General features: G+C 36.4%; 3 protein-coding genes and 1 pseudogene across 4 annotated transcripts; 1 reads left to right on the top strand and 3 right to left on the bottom strand.

Moving 5' to 3' along the window:
• Window positions 1-232: 232 nt before the first annotated feature.
• LOC143546048 (uncharacterized) lies at window positions 233-1,144 on the bottom strand. Its single transcript, XM_077037798.1, has one exon. The coding sequence runs from the start codon at window positions 1,142-1,144 to the stop codon at window positions 233-235; it is 912 nt and encodes a 303-aa protein (XP_076893913.1).
• A 469-nt stretch (window positions 1,145-1,613) lies between these two features.
• On the bottom strand, window positions 1,614-3,640 carry LOC143546047 (protein IQ-DOMAIN 30-like; annotated as a pseudogene). The gene is made up of 5 exons (XR_013137542.1): window positions 3,554-3,640; window positions 3,259-3,462; window positions 2,879-3,118; window positions 1,912-2,650; window positions 1,614-1,841 (listed from the first exon to the last, which is right to left on the bottom strand). The product of XR_013137542.1 is annotated as a protein IQ-DOMAIN 30-like (transcript).
• A 1,827-nt stretch (window positions 3,641-5,467) lies between these two features.
• On the bottom strand, window positions 5,468-6,040 carry LOC143546046 (uncharacterized). The gene has a single exon (XM_077037797.1). The coding sequence runs from the start codon at window positions 6,038-6,040 to the stop codon at window positions 5,468-5,470; it is 573 nt and encodes a 190-aa protein (XP_076893912.1).
• Window positions 6,041-11,707: 5,667 nt separating this feature from the next.
• LOC143546045 (uncharacterized) lies at window positions 11,708-12,241 on the top strand. The gene has a single exon (XM_077037796.1). The coding sequence runs from the start codon at window positions 11,708-11,710 to the stop codon at window positions 12,239-12,241; it is 534 nt and encodes a 177-aa protein (XP_076893911.1).
• Window positions 12,242-13,438: the final 1,197 nt, after the last annotated feature.

Raw genomic sequence — 13,438 nt, 5'->3', positions numbered from 1 at the left:
ATATTATTTGGAATGCTATTATTGAAAAAAGAAGATAGAGTACCTGTCGTGTTAGTCATGTGATTGGTTGCACCCATGTCAAGATTCCATTGTAGATCCGGGTTCAGAGTCATGGTCTGAAAAGCCTGCTCAAGAGAGTTAGGGACATACTATGATGTAGTAAACTGTTGTGGCATTTGTTGTGGGTTATTATTATAATAGGCTTGGCTAAAGTGAGCTTGAGGTGCTAGGCCTAATAGACCAGGTTGTGAGTTTGAGTGAGGGTGGAACTATGGACGATTGGTTGTGGTGGAAAGTATGTTCCTTGAGCAGATTGGCCAGGAGGGTTGGTTTGGCCATAATAGCTTCGTCCGCGAGATCGTCCACGACCCCGCCTACGAGCACCACGACCCCGGCCACGTTGAGATGAATCATGTGAGCCACGGTTTTCATTTGCGGGTACATACGAGCGACGGCCTGATGCGTCACGATGCGGGTTGTTTAGAGCAGTGAGAAGTGCAGTCCCCGCAATTGAATTAGAAGTGTAACCGGCTCGCCTAGTTTCTTCTTGTGTTAATCTGGATCTTGCCTGAGAAAAAGTGGGTAGCGGTACGGTTTGACTAATAAACATACCGATCGCATCGTATTCAGTATTTGTGAGACCTGTGACTAATTGTAACACTAAATCTGCATCGGATATTGGTGCTTCGACGTTGGCTAATTGGTCGGATAATACCTTTAGTTCTTGGCAATACGCCGAGATGTTGGGAAACGACTCCAGTTTGGTGTTGGTAAGGCGAGTTTTCAAGGCGATAGCTCGAGAAGCTTGATTGTCTTGAAATAGATGGGCAATGGCATCCCATGTTTCTTTGGCAGTGGCCTTCGGCTTGATAACGTTCATTAGCAGATTAGGAGAAATCGTGCCGTATATCCATTTCTTTACTACGGCGTCCAACCGATCCCATGAAACAAGAGGGGTTTTGTCGTTTTCTTTTTCCTTATCCGGGGCAGCAGATGAGGTGATGTGATCAAGTACCTCGAACACAGTACAATGAATGATGAATAATTCAACCCAAGAGGTATACTGACCGGTTTCAAGATCTAGAGTAAGGGGAATGAAATTGCGAATATTATTGACTGTTAGGGCGGGGTGTATAGCAGCCATTGAAGTGTTGAAGAATGAAATCAGAAGAGGGATGATTGAGAACAGGTTGCAGGATCGTAGGATGAACAGAAGAGCCGAAGATGTTGAAGATCGGCGCTAGGGTTTGTTATTCAAGAGGATGATACCATGATAGAATGTTAAGAGATCTTGGAAAATAATCCCGCCTCTTTTCCTTGTTGACCATTACATAAATATACAATACATATATGATAAGTTAGGCAATAATTTTATGAGATAATCATGCCATATAATACATATTATTTATATAAACTATATATACTCTAATACTGTGACTTCATATTGATGTTGGTAAATAACTTAGAAGATACTTTAGCTTTAACCATGTCCTATAGTTCTCAATACTATATGAACGAGCTTTAATACCTAAAGGTCTTTGACCTAGCTAGCGGTATCAAAGAATTTAAGATTATTTTTTCAAGGGGTGTAAGTTCAAGTTCCATTGTGTCAATAAAGATGTAATTTTGGATCATATTAAAGAGTGTGTTAGTTGCCGTTATAAAAATGAACAAGCTTTAATATCATAATAAAACCTCAAATAAATCACACCAAACACATCTCTCACAAAAGGAACCAAAACATCTAAAAGCATAATCAATCCATCCTGAACCAAATTTTGGTTTCAATCTTGTAAACTCTGCAACTGGTCACCGCCACCACTCAGTCCGGTTCACCTTCACTGAAAAAGAAAAACACAATATCAGAATATGAGCATACCAAATATCAAAAACAATAGACAAATTACTTACCATTGCCATCTCTTGACAACTGGAGAGATCTATCATTCTTAAGTTTCCCATTTGTTTTAGCCATTGGTGAAACTTGACTACTAACATCTGTCAACAAAGGCAGAGAATATCTTCTAGTTAAAATATTAAAGCTTTCAGACCCATCTTGGCCTCTCAGTTTAGCTTTAGCAGATACAGTTGCAGCCATGTAACCCGGAACCAACCGCTTTACCGGTAATGATTCATTATTCTCGATTGACTCCTGTTTTGCCGGAGCACAAACTACTCTTCTTGGTTTCCTTCTTTCTTTAACATTTTCATCTTTTTCTTCAGTTTTCTTACTTGTAACTGTTTCCGCTTCAGTCGCCTTGAGTTTTTCTGGCTCTGATATCATGTTTTGGACTGCACTATCATTTGTGTTATGTAAAATAGAGCTGCTGACTTTTCTTAAATTACGTTTGATCCTCTCGAGAATGAGTTCGGGATTCTCTTCGATGCAATTTATAGATTCGAGTGAAGAAACTTTCCTTACACTGCGTATGGGTCTATCAAATTCAGAAGCAATGATTTCGACATTTGTTACTGAAGATCTACGGGCGTGTGGCTTCATGGGTTTAGATGGGTGATTGGATTTTGGTTTTGGAAGAAGCTGCCAACACTGGGATGTAGACCATCGCTCCAGCCATCTTGTAACTGAATTTGCTTCGGTTGAATAGTAGTGGAAGTGAAGAGGCATTGGTGTAGGAGATGAAGCAAGAATCTGAAGCAACAAATGTGAGTTTATTAAAGTTTATATCTTGATAATAGATGTATCTCTAGTTTGAATATTAAGAGTTAAGACAGTCATTGACGTTTTATCATTATCCTTAATTGGTTAGATTCATCATTATATATCCTTTCGTCGTAATCTCTCAGTATAAAGAGATCTAGTTTTTAATTTTTTAATTTGCATAAACTATTATTCATCAATATCTACTACATCGATTACCTTTCGAGCAAAACCATTTGATGATAGCTTAAGTATTTGCATAGATGTGCTTACTCCAACAGAACACGTGACCTTCAAATCACACGTCTTTCGAATATTTCTTCCACGAACAAGTGCTTGGAACCTCACAATTCGGAACATACAGTAAAGAGATGAAATAGCTTGTCGTCTAACCAAATGACCACGAATAAGTGCTTGCAGTCTTATAATGCCTTTTAGTGTCCGAAATGAGCGACGAGCCTAAAACAAAGAATATGTATCTTCAAGCAATTGCCACAAAAATGTAAAACCGGTTATTTAAGCGTGACCCATTAATATAATTTAAGTTTATGCATGCTACAAATAGGGTCAAGATTACAGTTTAAGCTTAAGGAAATTACCAAACAGCCCCTGAAAGCAGCCTGCAAGTGTATAGCAGCTTGTTCTCCTTTGATTCTATCAGATTCAGATTCACTTTGTGCATTTAGTTCTGTTGTTGCTGATATGTATATGTTGTCTTGTGAATTATGAGTCTGTAGTTTCTGGTCTGTCTTAAACTCAGTTCTTTGATCTTGAGGCATTGGTACTTGATGGACATATATTTTCTTCAATTACATCAAGAAAAAATGAAGTTAAAACTCACCTAATTGTTAATATTATGTGGCTTTTTAGTGGAGGACGGTAATATATTTTTACCTCATCATTTGCTTTAGATTTTTTTAATCTTGATGATTTCTTTCCAAATATCAGTGTCTTTATCCATCATCCTGGTGATTTGCCCATTGCTAGAAGTTTGGGATTAAGACAAAAATGAAGCTTAAGCTTCACCCCTATTTATTCCCTTCAATCAAAGCTGAAACACAAAGTTTAGAAGTAATTAACATTCCATTAATGAATGCTTATATGATCAAGATTCAAGAACTGATTATTTTGAGTAAACAAAATAAACTAAATTTTAAAATGAAATAGTGGTAACGCGAGGACATTGCAGATATTTGGCTGTTATCGATTTGGTTCGTTGCAGTATAGTATGATAACCGGAAAAAAAACCGAAAATAGAAAGAAGTCGGTAATATGCTCAAAAGAATATCTAAACATGCCATAAAAAATATTATTTTAAATTAATTAAAATATTAATAAAATAGCATAATTTAAAGAAATTAAAATCATAAAAGAAAATCATTTTAGACAAAAACAAAAAAATGCGCTATTTGTTGTTGAAAAATATATGACTTACCTAATCCACTACAAAACTCTGTGAATCCAGAACATGTTTTTTTCTTTATCTTTTCAAGGGATATGAACTTACCATTTCTGGAGAAAAGCATGAATTTAAAGACAATGTTCCTGACACAATAAGAATGTGTTTTACTGAACAACAAAACCACTTATGTTGGGAAACCGAATAACGAAGAGGAGAGAGAGAGAGAGAGAGAGAGGTGGGTGTTTTGTTGATAGCCGTTGCTTTAAATAGATGGCGAAGATGGGAGATTGAGTGGAGTTGTGGGTAACCGTAGGGAATAGAGACAGAGAGAGTAGCTTAGCTTGGGAGTGAGAGTAAAGAGATAACTTGAGTTAGTTGAAAATTGATATGAAACGCATGATCCTGCATCGTGGGAAAATGAAGAGAGCGTGACCTCTAATGTGGGCCTGCACCACTCAAGTATACCTGACCTGTTCAGTTTCTCAGAAAATTCGTATCTGAACTTAGAACCGGTTTCGCTTCTACTCGGTCAAAATTCAAACCTAACCTAACGAAAACATGGCAAAACCGGTTAAAACCGGTCAAAACCCCGATGATACCAGGAAACGGTTCCTACCCAGCCTAGTTCTTGACTTAGTTGATCAACCTCGGAAGCGGTTCCTAGTAGACGGCTATTTAAAAAAAAAGGGTTTGTGCACCTTAACTTATTATGTTTAATTGATTTGATAATCGATGTATCATATTGTACGACTTTTATTGTCTAAGTATAATTCGTTCTTAAATAAACGTGTAATTTCACACATGCCCTATACGCAAACATCTCACAAGTCATAACCCTCTCTCATTTACGTCATGTCATTTATGTCCCTTCAGTGCCCTCATATTGCTACCATTGTTTAAGCACCTCGAACGTGTTTGATTGGCGAGAATGACAAAATGGGTACACGAGGCTTTCCCATGCAAAAGGTTGAGGGGTCTCAGGCCAATTTGGCTCTAACGTACGCATTTTAACTCTGTATTTCTTCAGGAGTTTGTTTTCACAACTTGAACCATGGCTTTCAATTCACACGGTAGCAAAACCCTTGCTCCAAGGTTCGCCCCTTAATTAATTGATTTGTGAGATAATAAACATAAACCACTTAGGTTGTATGCTATGGTGGGGAGCTTTGAAGCCTCTCCATAGTGACACGTCAGCGTCACGTGGGCACTGGGGGCATCGAAGCCCCAGGGCATAATGCCCGTGGGGGGTTGAGGGGGTCTTCAAAGCCCAACCTTTTTTATTTTATTTTTTTCACAAAACAAAAAATCCAATACAGTAATATATAATACAATAATAAAAAAATACAATAATACTAAAATACAAAATAAATTAAATATCAAAACATATAAAAAAATTACAACTATTTTTAGTCATCGTCTTCGCCGTCATCTTGCTTATTACTCCAAAGATGTTCCACCAAATCCGATCGAAGGCTAAAATTCGTTTCCCTTTTTCGTGTTTTTAATAAATTAGCAAGTTGCTCATCTTCGTTTAGTGTACAGATCGGCTTTGGCTCATCGTTGTACTCACCTTGGCAAATTGCTCTACTCGAGTCCTCCAATATCATATTATGCAAGATAATGCAAGTGGACTTTATGTTTCTTAACTTATCCATTTGTTGAAAACGAGCCAGTTGTCTAATGATATACCAACGTTTCTTTAATACCCCGAATACCCTTTCGATGTCTTTTCTTGCCGACTCGTGTTTTTTCTTGAAATACTGACATTTTCCGGCAGTCGGGCACGTAAAGCTAAGCACCAACGTGGCCCACTCCGGATAAAAACCGTCGACTAGATAATATCTGTATTCGTAGTTGACATCGTTCGTGAAAAATGAAATGTCGGGTGAGACTCCGTCTGTGAGGCGGTTAAAAACAGGGGACGCATTAATCACAGCTACATCATTGTTTGCACCGGGCATCCAAAAAACACACGCCATATCCAAAGATCAAATGATGCAGTCGCCTCAAGAATAACTGTTGGGCCATCATGATCACCCCAATATATTGACCTTGCCAAGCAACAGGACAAGCTTCTAGTGCGTGTAATCGAGGCTACCAAGCATCCCGGGAAAACCGTGTCTTTGTTGATGCACCTCGTATATTTTTTATACGTCACTTTGAGTCGGTTTCCTCAAATATTTTTTATGATATAGTTGTGTAATACCTAAGTTTAACAAATTTTATAAAATTCATACTCAAAATGTTACGGTTTTGAATAAATAATTAGAATAATAATACTCACATTCGCAGAATGTGTGAAGCGCCTCACGAGCCACTGTCTTCGACATCTGTAAATACTCTTCCACGGTGTCGCTCGTAGTCCCGTACGTTAGTTGACGAATTGCCGCCATGCATTTTTGCATAGTTGAATATCCCGGTTTACCTCTCGCGTCCGGCCGTTGTTGGAAGAATGCATAAACGCGTTCTAAATCACCAACTATTCGTAAAAGTAGTTTGCGACTCATCCGAAAACGGCGCCGAAATCGTTCCGAATCAAAAGTCGCATCCGGTGAAAAATAATCTTTCATCAACCGGTCATGCGCACCTACGCGATCCCGTTGAAGATGAGGCCGTTGTTTTAGTGGTTGTGAGATTTCGCAATGCTGGATTACAAGTTGGGCAGCCTCTCGAATTGCACTAAATATCGCTTCATCCTCTGAATCCGAATCGGAAGTATTGTCGATATTGGGCTGGAAGTTGGGTGTCAAAGATGAGTCGCAAGACATATTTGGGGAGAAAGTTTTAAAAATTTTAAATAGAAGAATGGGATGCTTGTAGAGATTGGGTTAATGGTACATATATATATATATATATATATATATGTGTGTGTGTGTGTGTGTGTGTGTGTATATGTATATATGTATGTATTTTATATTATTTAAAATTTATTTTTTTTAAAACGGTAATATATCCGTTGGAGGGGACCCACCCCATCTTCCCCACCTTCTGCGCCCACTTTCCCCTTCACCGCACATCCCACTTCGTCCCAACCCACTGCGCCCCCGGCGATGTGCGCACCTCCACGGCGCCATTCTCCCCCCTCCAAGGCGCCCATAGCGCATAGTCTTATCGGTCAATGTTGTACCAATATTGGGGTATTAAAATCTGATTTGTCTACTTTATTTGGATTATATTGAGTTAAAAATAACCATTACATGTCTGGAAGGCAAACGAACAACAAGTTGTGCCGCCAACCTTATTTGATTTGTCAAAAAGTTTTTTATAAACTACATTGATATAGACAGGGCCGGCCCGGGGGTGTGCGAGTCGGACCTTCGGCCGGGGCACGTAATTTTCAAGGGCACAAACTTTTAATGTATATATATTTATCGGTAAATGATCCTGAATCAAACGACGTTGGCAATTGATAGATTTGGTCATTAATTTTGGTGTTTAAAACTCGCCGGAAAAGCTGGTTCGTTGACGACGGAATATTAGAGGAGAATCGGAGATGACAGAGGCACAGAAGCTGGAAAGTTTTTCAATTCAAGTTTTGGGAAATGGTAAAACTGGTCCCTGACTTATTTCAATATTAATTAAACAAAAACACTTTTAACCTTTAAGTTTTACAATTTATTTAATTAACCCGTGTACTTGATATATAAAGAAATAATAAAAAAGATATACAATCAGTACTACCTATGAATCCACGCTAAAATGAATGACATTCGAAACCGGCTGGCGCGTAATTATTGTGACTTTATAAATTAAGAGATGATGTTGATGCATATATAGTTTTTTTTACTAACATTATTGGTATAAAAACATTAAACGTGATGAATTGTCATATTTCACCATATGCGATGGCGAAATACCTAGTTTCCATCACTAACGCATCCGTACACCTAGTATCCATAAGTTTTTTTTTCCCTAAACCTACTAATCCAAAAAAGAAATCGAGGTAGAGATGACTACAAAATCAAGTTTTAGGCATGGCAAAAATAGCCCTTCTTTAACTCATCACTTTTAGTTTTGTTTTAATTATACTTTACCCTTAACTTAATGACTTTTATTACAACAGCATACCATTTCTATAATCATTTAAACAATTTAAAACACTTAATTTTATATTAAAATAACTATATTAATTCTCATAAATTTTGTACTAATAACTCGTATAAGCATTAATTTTTAAGGCTTCAAAAATTAGGGTATTATATTACTACTATATTTTTGCTATGTTTAGTGTAATAACATTAACTGTCATTTATAAAAATTATCTTATATATTTCGTTTTTCGTCAAGGCCTATGGGCCTTTTTATTTCGACTCGACCGAGGTATTTAAATTTTCATAGACGACCCTGGATATAGATGTTGGATTAGAAGTAATTAAGGATCAAATCTGCAAATTTCAAATTACTTGGATAATATGCGTAATTTTGATCAAAGTTATATTTGTCCCAAAGATTAACTATGTTGGTTTGTTTTTCGAATAAATGATATAAATTCTAACATTAACTTAGATGTTAAAATTCTAAAAAAATATAAATATGTTACTATATGTTGCAGTTGATTAAGAACCCGTGTGACATAAATAAGCATTCCATTTGATGTATGAAAGGGATACATTTTTGTATAACAACAAAATTGATAAAAACTGTAAAAACCGTATAATACACTTAAACATAATGCTAAAGATAATTAGTAAGAGAGAGAAATTGTGGTGCTTAAGTAATCGTTTGATGTATTACATTCAAAATATTATGTACACGTGTATTATGTGGGTGTGAGAGGTTTTTAGAAAATGAGAGATAAAGTTAGTAAATAATGTGTTTTGGTGTTAACTTATATAGTTGACGATAGGAGATAGACTACGAATGCTGTCAATAAAAAGTATGTGTATCTGAATCAATAATTTAATGGTATGTTGCAATGACATGAGATGGCACATGTGATAAGGAAAAATATCATGTATACGTGTATTATGTGGGTGTGAGAGGTTTTTAGAAAATGAGAGATAAAGTTAGTAAATAATGTGTTTTGGTGTTAGCTTATATAGTTGACGATAGGAGATAGACTACGAATGCTGTTAATAAAAACTATGTGTCTCTGAATCAATAATTTAATGGTATGCTGCAATGACATGAGATGGCACATGTGATAAGGAAAAACAAAGAATTGATGATGGGGGTGTCGAAGGGTTAAGAGAGTAGGGCCTTTGTTGTCTTGTACATTAATAAAAGTTAGTAATGCAACGCATTCAAAATTCAAAACCAAAATGAATAACCTTGTAGTATTTTTGAAAAGAGTCACGAGATGTGTGTGATATTTGTGTAATGACTAAAAGTTATTCAACAGAAAGCAATGTACATAGTGTGTATTCAACATTTATATATAGTCCTGTACTCCTGTTAAATACAGTCATTTACTTTTGAGATATGTTTATGATTTTTAGCTATTATGATGTCATATATAGTAGTTTAAATTTTGATTTAGTTTTTAAAAAGAAAAAGTTTACGTAGACATTGAAGATGATGAATAATAGTTCGAGACAATGCCGGCCCCGAGCATGGTAAGCTAGACACGGGCCGGCGTACGGAATATATATATATATATATATATATGTGTGTGTTTTAATTATAATTCAAGACGTTATTGGGCCTTTCATAAAAGAAAGACAAAATAGCAAAAAACGTTCTTTATTTTTTTTCGTTTTTTCAATAGACGTCATTTAGTAAAAGAAATAGCAGAAAACACACTTCATGTTTCAAATCCATTTCAAGTTACGTCCTTTTACACTAACTCAGCTAATTTTTCTCGTTAAATCTGAACATGTGCAAGACAAATTAGGGTAGTGTTGTAATTTTACACTCTATTTAATAAATAAAAGTAAAATAAAACACAAACTCTTAAAACTCTCTCTCTCTCTCTCTCTCTCTCTCTAAACCACCACCACCAGCAACCCCCTTCTCTCCACTCCCTCTTTCTTTCTACACCACAGATCCACCACCTATAACAACCCCAATTTTAGGGTCTAACTATTTTTTATAAACACAACAGCTTGTATAGGCATCCGAGGTGATCAAAGTTCTCTTTAGGAAAATATCAGGAGGATTATTCAAAGCAAACATGATGATTACTTACTAAACTAACGGGTGTATACGGTGTGCGACACATTGATATGACATTTTTAGCTTAACACTATGAGTAAGAACACAATATCATAACGTGAGTAAATATGGAGCGGAATATAATACTAATTAATCGTAATAGTTAAGATAAATTATACTATAATTGTCATTTGTGGAATATAATACTAATTAATCGTAATAGTTAAGATAAATTATACTATAATTGTCATTTGTGTACAACATTAATGAATGATGAGTCAGTAACTATACGCGACCGACACCGATATCGGTGTTAGTCATGACCACATAGGAGAGATAATATTAAGTTATGCACTACCACTAATAAAAAAATAAAAAAAAGAATTAAATAAATAAATGATATTTTGTGATAGGAATATTTGTAACATACTATGCTATGTCAGATTAGAGAACGCACATGGTAAAAGGCCGCACCGACCCTTAAGGCCGTTATGTGAATATACATATATGAATGTGACATATGCGTTACTTGGTAGTTATAAGAAATAAGTTAAATATAGTTTAAAAGCAGACTTAAAATCCATAAGCTAGTTGATAAACGAGGTATGCCTATACATGCTTTTCACACCGACTAAATAAATAAATATATGTGAAAAATATATTTAATTGCTGTCAAATATTATTTGTCACTAAATAATCATTTTATTAAAGAGTAATAGTAAATTATAACATATACTAACAAAATATTTAGGGCTAAAGCGCCAGCTTGTATATGCGCTCTAACACTACAATATTATTAGTAGAATGGCTAGCACAGTATATAAACACTCAACTATAGACCTGAACATATAAATAAATATTATTAGTACTCATGACGAAGAATAACATATAAAACACTAACTCGAGAGCGGACCACTAAACGAGTAACAGGTTCGTACGCAGTATCTTGCGCTGTTAAACCTTCTAGAACCCTATTTATTATTTAAAATCCAGATTATTTAAATATATTTTTGGATTTAATTAATTAATATTAATTAACTACCTAACTTTGGTTGGCTATGAGATAAATTAGGACATGCACACCAATCCCATCTACAACCCAATTAAAATTTCTGATCACTTTTGCTAACCCCAAAGCAAACTAAACAAAATCTTTCAAAATCTCCATCTCTCACCATTATTGAATCTGTCTCTTTCTCCACACCCTATTTCCAAACTTCACCATCTTCACAACTACAAGATCCTAACAAACATTTCAATAAAACCTAAACCAATCCACATAGAATGTGTTTCGAGTCGAGGAAGAAGAGCAAGGGGGATTGAAGGGTTTTGTTGGTTCACTCTTTGGTTTCTTTCTTAAGTAAGTTATTTTTGTTTCTCATTTATGTTAAGACCTTTTGTTTTCTGTTATCATCACTATAAGTATAACTTCCATATGATGAAGTTTATCAGTTTAATAAGAATAAGAATTTTGTAGTATCTTGTTCTTTGTTATCTGTGTGCCAATTGTTACAGAGCAAAGGTCTGAAGTTTTCGTACGCTTGACGCGAAGTATGGCCGACGGTAGTGCTCCAGCACATAACCAAATCATTGTACATCAAAGGGAACCGAGTACGTCATCCTTGACAGTTCCAAATCTATCGGGCTCTAACTACAGTACATGGACGATTATGATGGAAGTTGTTCTTGATGCCCAAGATTTGTGGGAAGTAGTAGTTCCAGAAAATGAAGATGACGTTGATGATAAGAAGAACACGCTGGCTCGTGTCATGATTTATCAGTCTCTTCCAGAAAATATCTTGGCCCAAGTAGCTAAGACTCGCAGTGCACGAGAGATTTGGGAGGCACTTCAGTTAAGGTTTTTAGGGGCTGAACGTGTTCAACAAGCTCGGCTCCAAACCCTAAAATGTGAGTTTGATCAGTTGAAGATGGAAGCCAACGATACGGTTGAGGAGTTTGCGGGGAAGCTTTCTGAGATCCTCAACAGATTTAATAGTCTGGGGGGAAATTTGGAAGACAATGTAGTGGTAAAAAAGTTACTAGATGCCATGCCTCCTAGATTCATAGCTATTGTCGCCACAATATAACAAGTCGCTGATCTAAGTACGATGACGTTCGAAGATTGCAGAGGCAAGGCCTTTGAAGAACGAATAAAAGGGCAAGAAGTTTTGGTTGAAAAAGAAAGTAAACTATTGTATGCGAAAACCGATACACATGATAGAGGTCAAAGTCAATGGGCACAAGGTGGCCGAGGCCGCGGTTTTGTCAACCGAGGAAGAGGCCGAGGCCGAGGTAGAGGTTTTGGTCGTTGTCGGGGCAGATATCAAACTAATGAAGAAAACCAAAACCTAGATAACAATCAAAATCGGGAAAATAAGAGAGGTCAAGATAAACGAAACATACAATGTTACAACTGTAATGATTTTGGACACTATTCCTGGGAGTGTACCAAAGAGCCAGATGGTGAGGCAAATTTAAATCAAACAGAAGATCAAGGACCAGCCCTTATGATGGCATCAATCAATGAGAGAGAGGAGAAAATCCTTTTAAATGAAGAGAAAATACACCCAAAGTTATATGCCAATGTTTCAAGTGAGGATATAGAATGGTATCTTGATAACGGAGCATGAAACCACATGACCGGTTATGAGCCACATTTTACCGAGATTGATCGAGCCATAATGGGACTTGTGAAGTTCGGTGATGGGTCAAAAGTTAGCATCAGAGGTAAAGGCTCAATAATATTTAACTGCAAGAATGGTGAGCAACGTGTTGCCCACGACGTGTATTACATACCAGACTTGTGTAGTAATATTCTCAGTCTAGGGCAAGTTACCGAAGTTGGATGTAAAGTATGGATGGCCAGTGATCAGTTATGGCTATATGAGGATGACAATCGGCTGTTGATGAAAGTACCCAGAAGTAAGAACCGTCTCTACAATATAGCACTAACTGTTGGCAAACCGGTATGTCTTCTAAACTCTATTTGTGACCAAGTGTGGCTTTGGCACGCAAGGCTTGGACACCTAAATTTTAAATCCATGAAACTCATGGAGAATACAAGGATGGTGGAAGGCCTACCAAAAGTAAAACATGAAACACGTGTGTAATTCGTGCTTGACTGGCAAACATAGTTGAACACCAATTCCAAAATGTGCAAATTATAGAGCTAAAAAATCGTTCGAACTTGTCCACACAGACCTCTGTGGATCAATTACTCCATTAACTTTGGCTGGAAGCCGATACTTTATTTTGTTTGTTGATGATTATTCGAGGTACACGTG

This window comes from Bidens hawaiensis, unplaced genomic scaffold (assembly GCF_021521415.1).
Source record: "Bidens hawaiensis isolate Kalapana, Puna unplaced genomic scaffold, B.hawaiensis_p1.1 tig00014198_1, whole genome shotgun sequence".
NCBI lineage: Eukaryota > Viridiplantae > Streptophyta > Magnoliopsida > Asterales > Asteraceae > Bidens > Bidens hawaiensis.
This window is presented reverse-complemented; position numbering and strand designations above follow the sequence as displayed.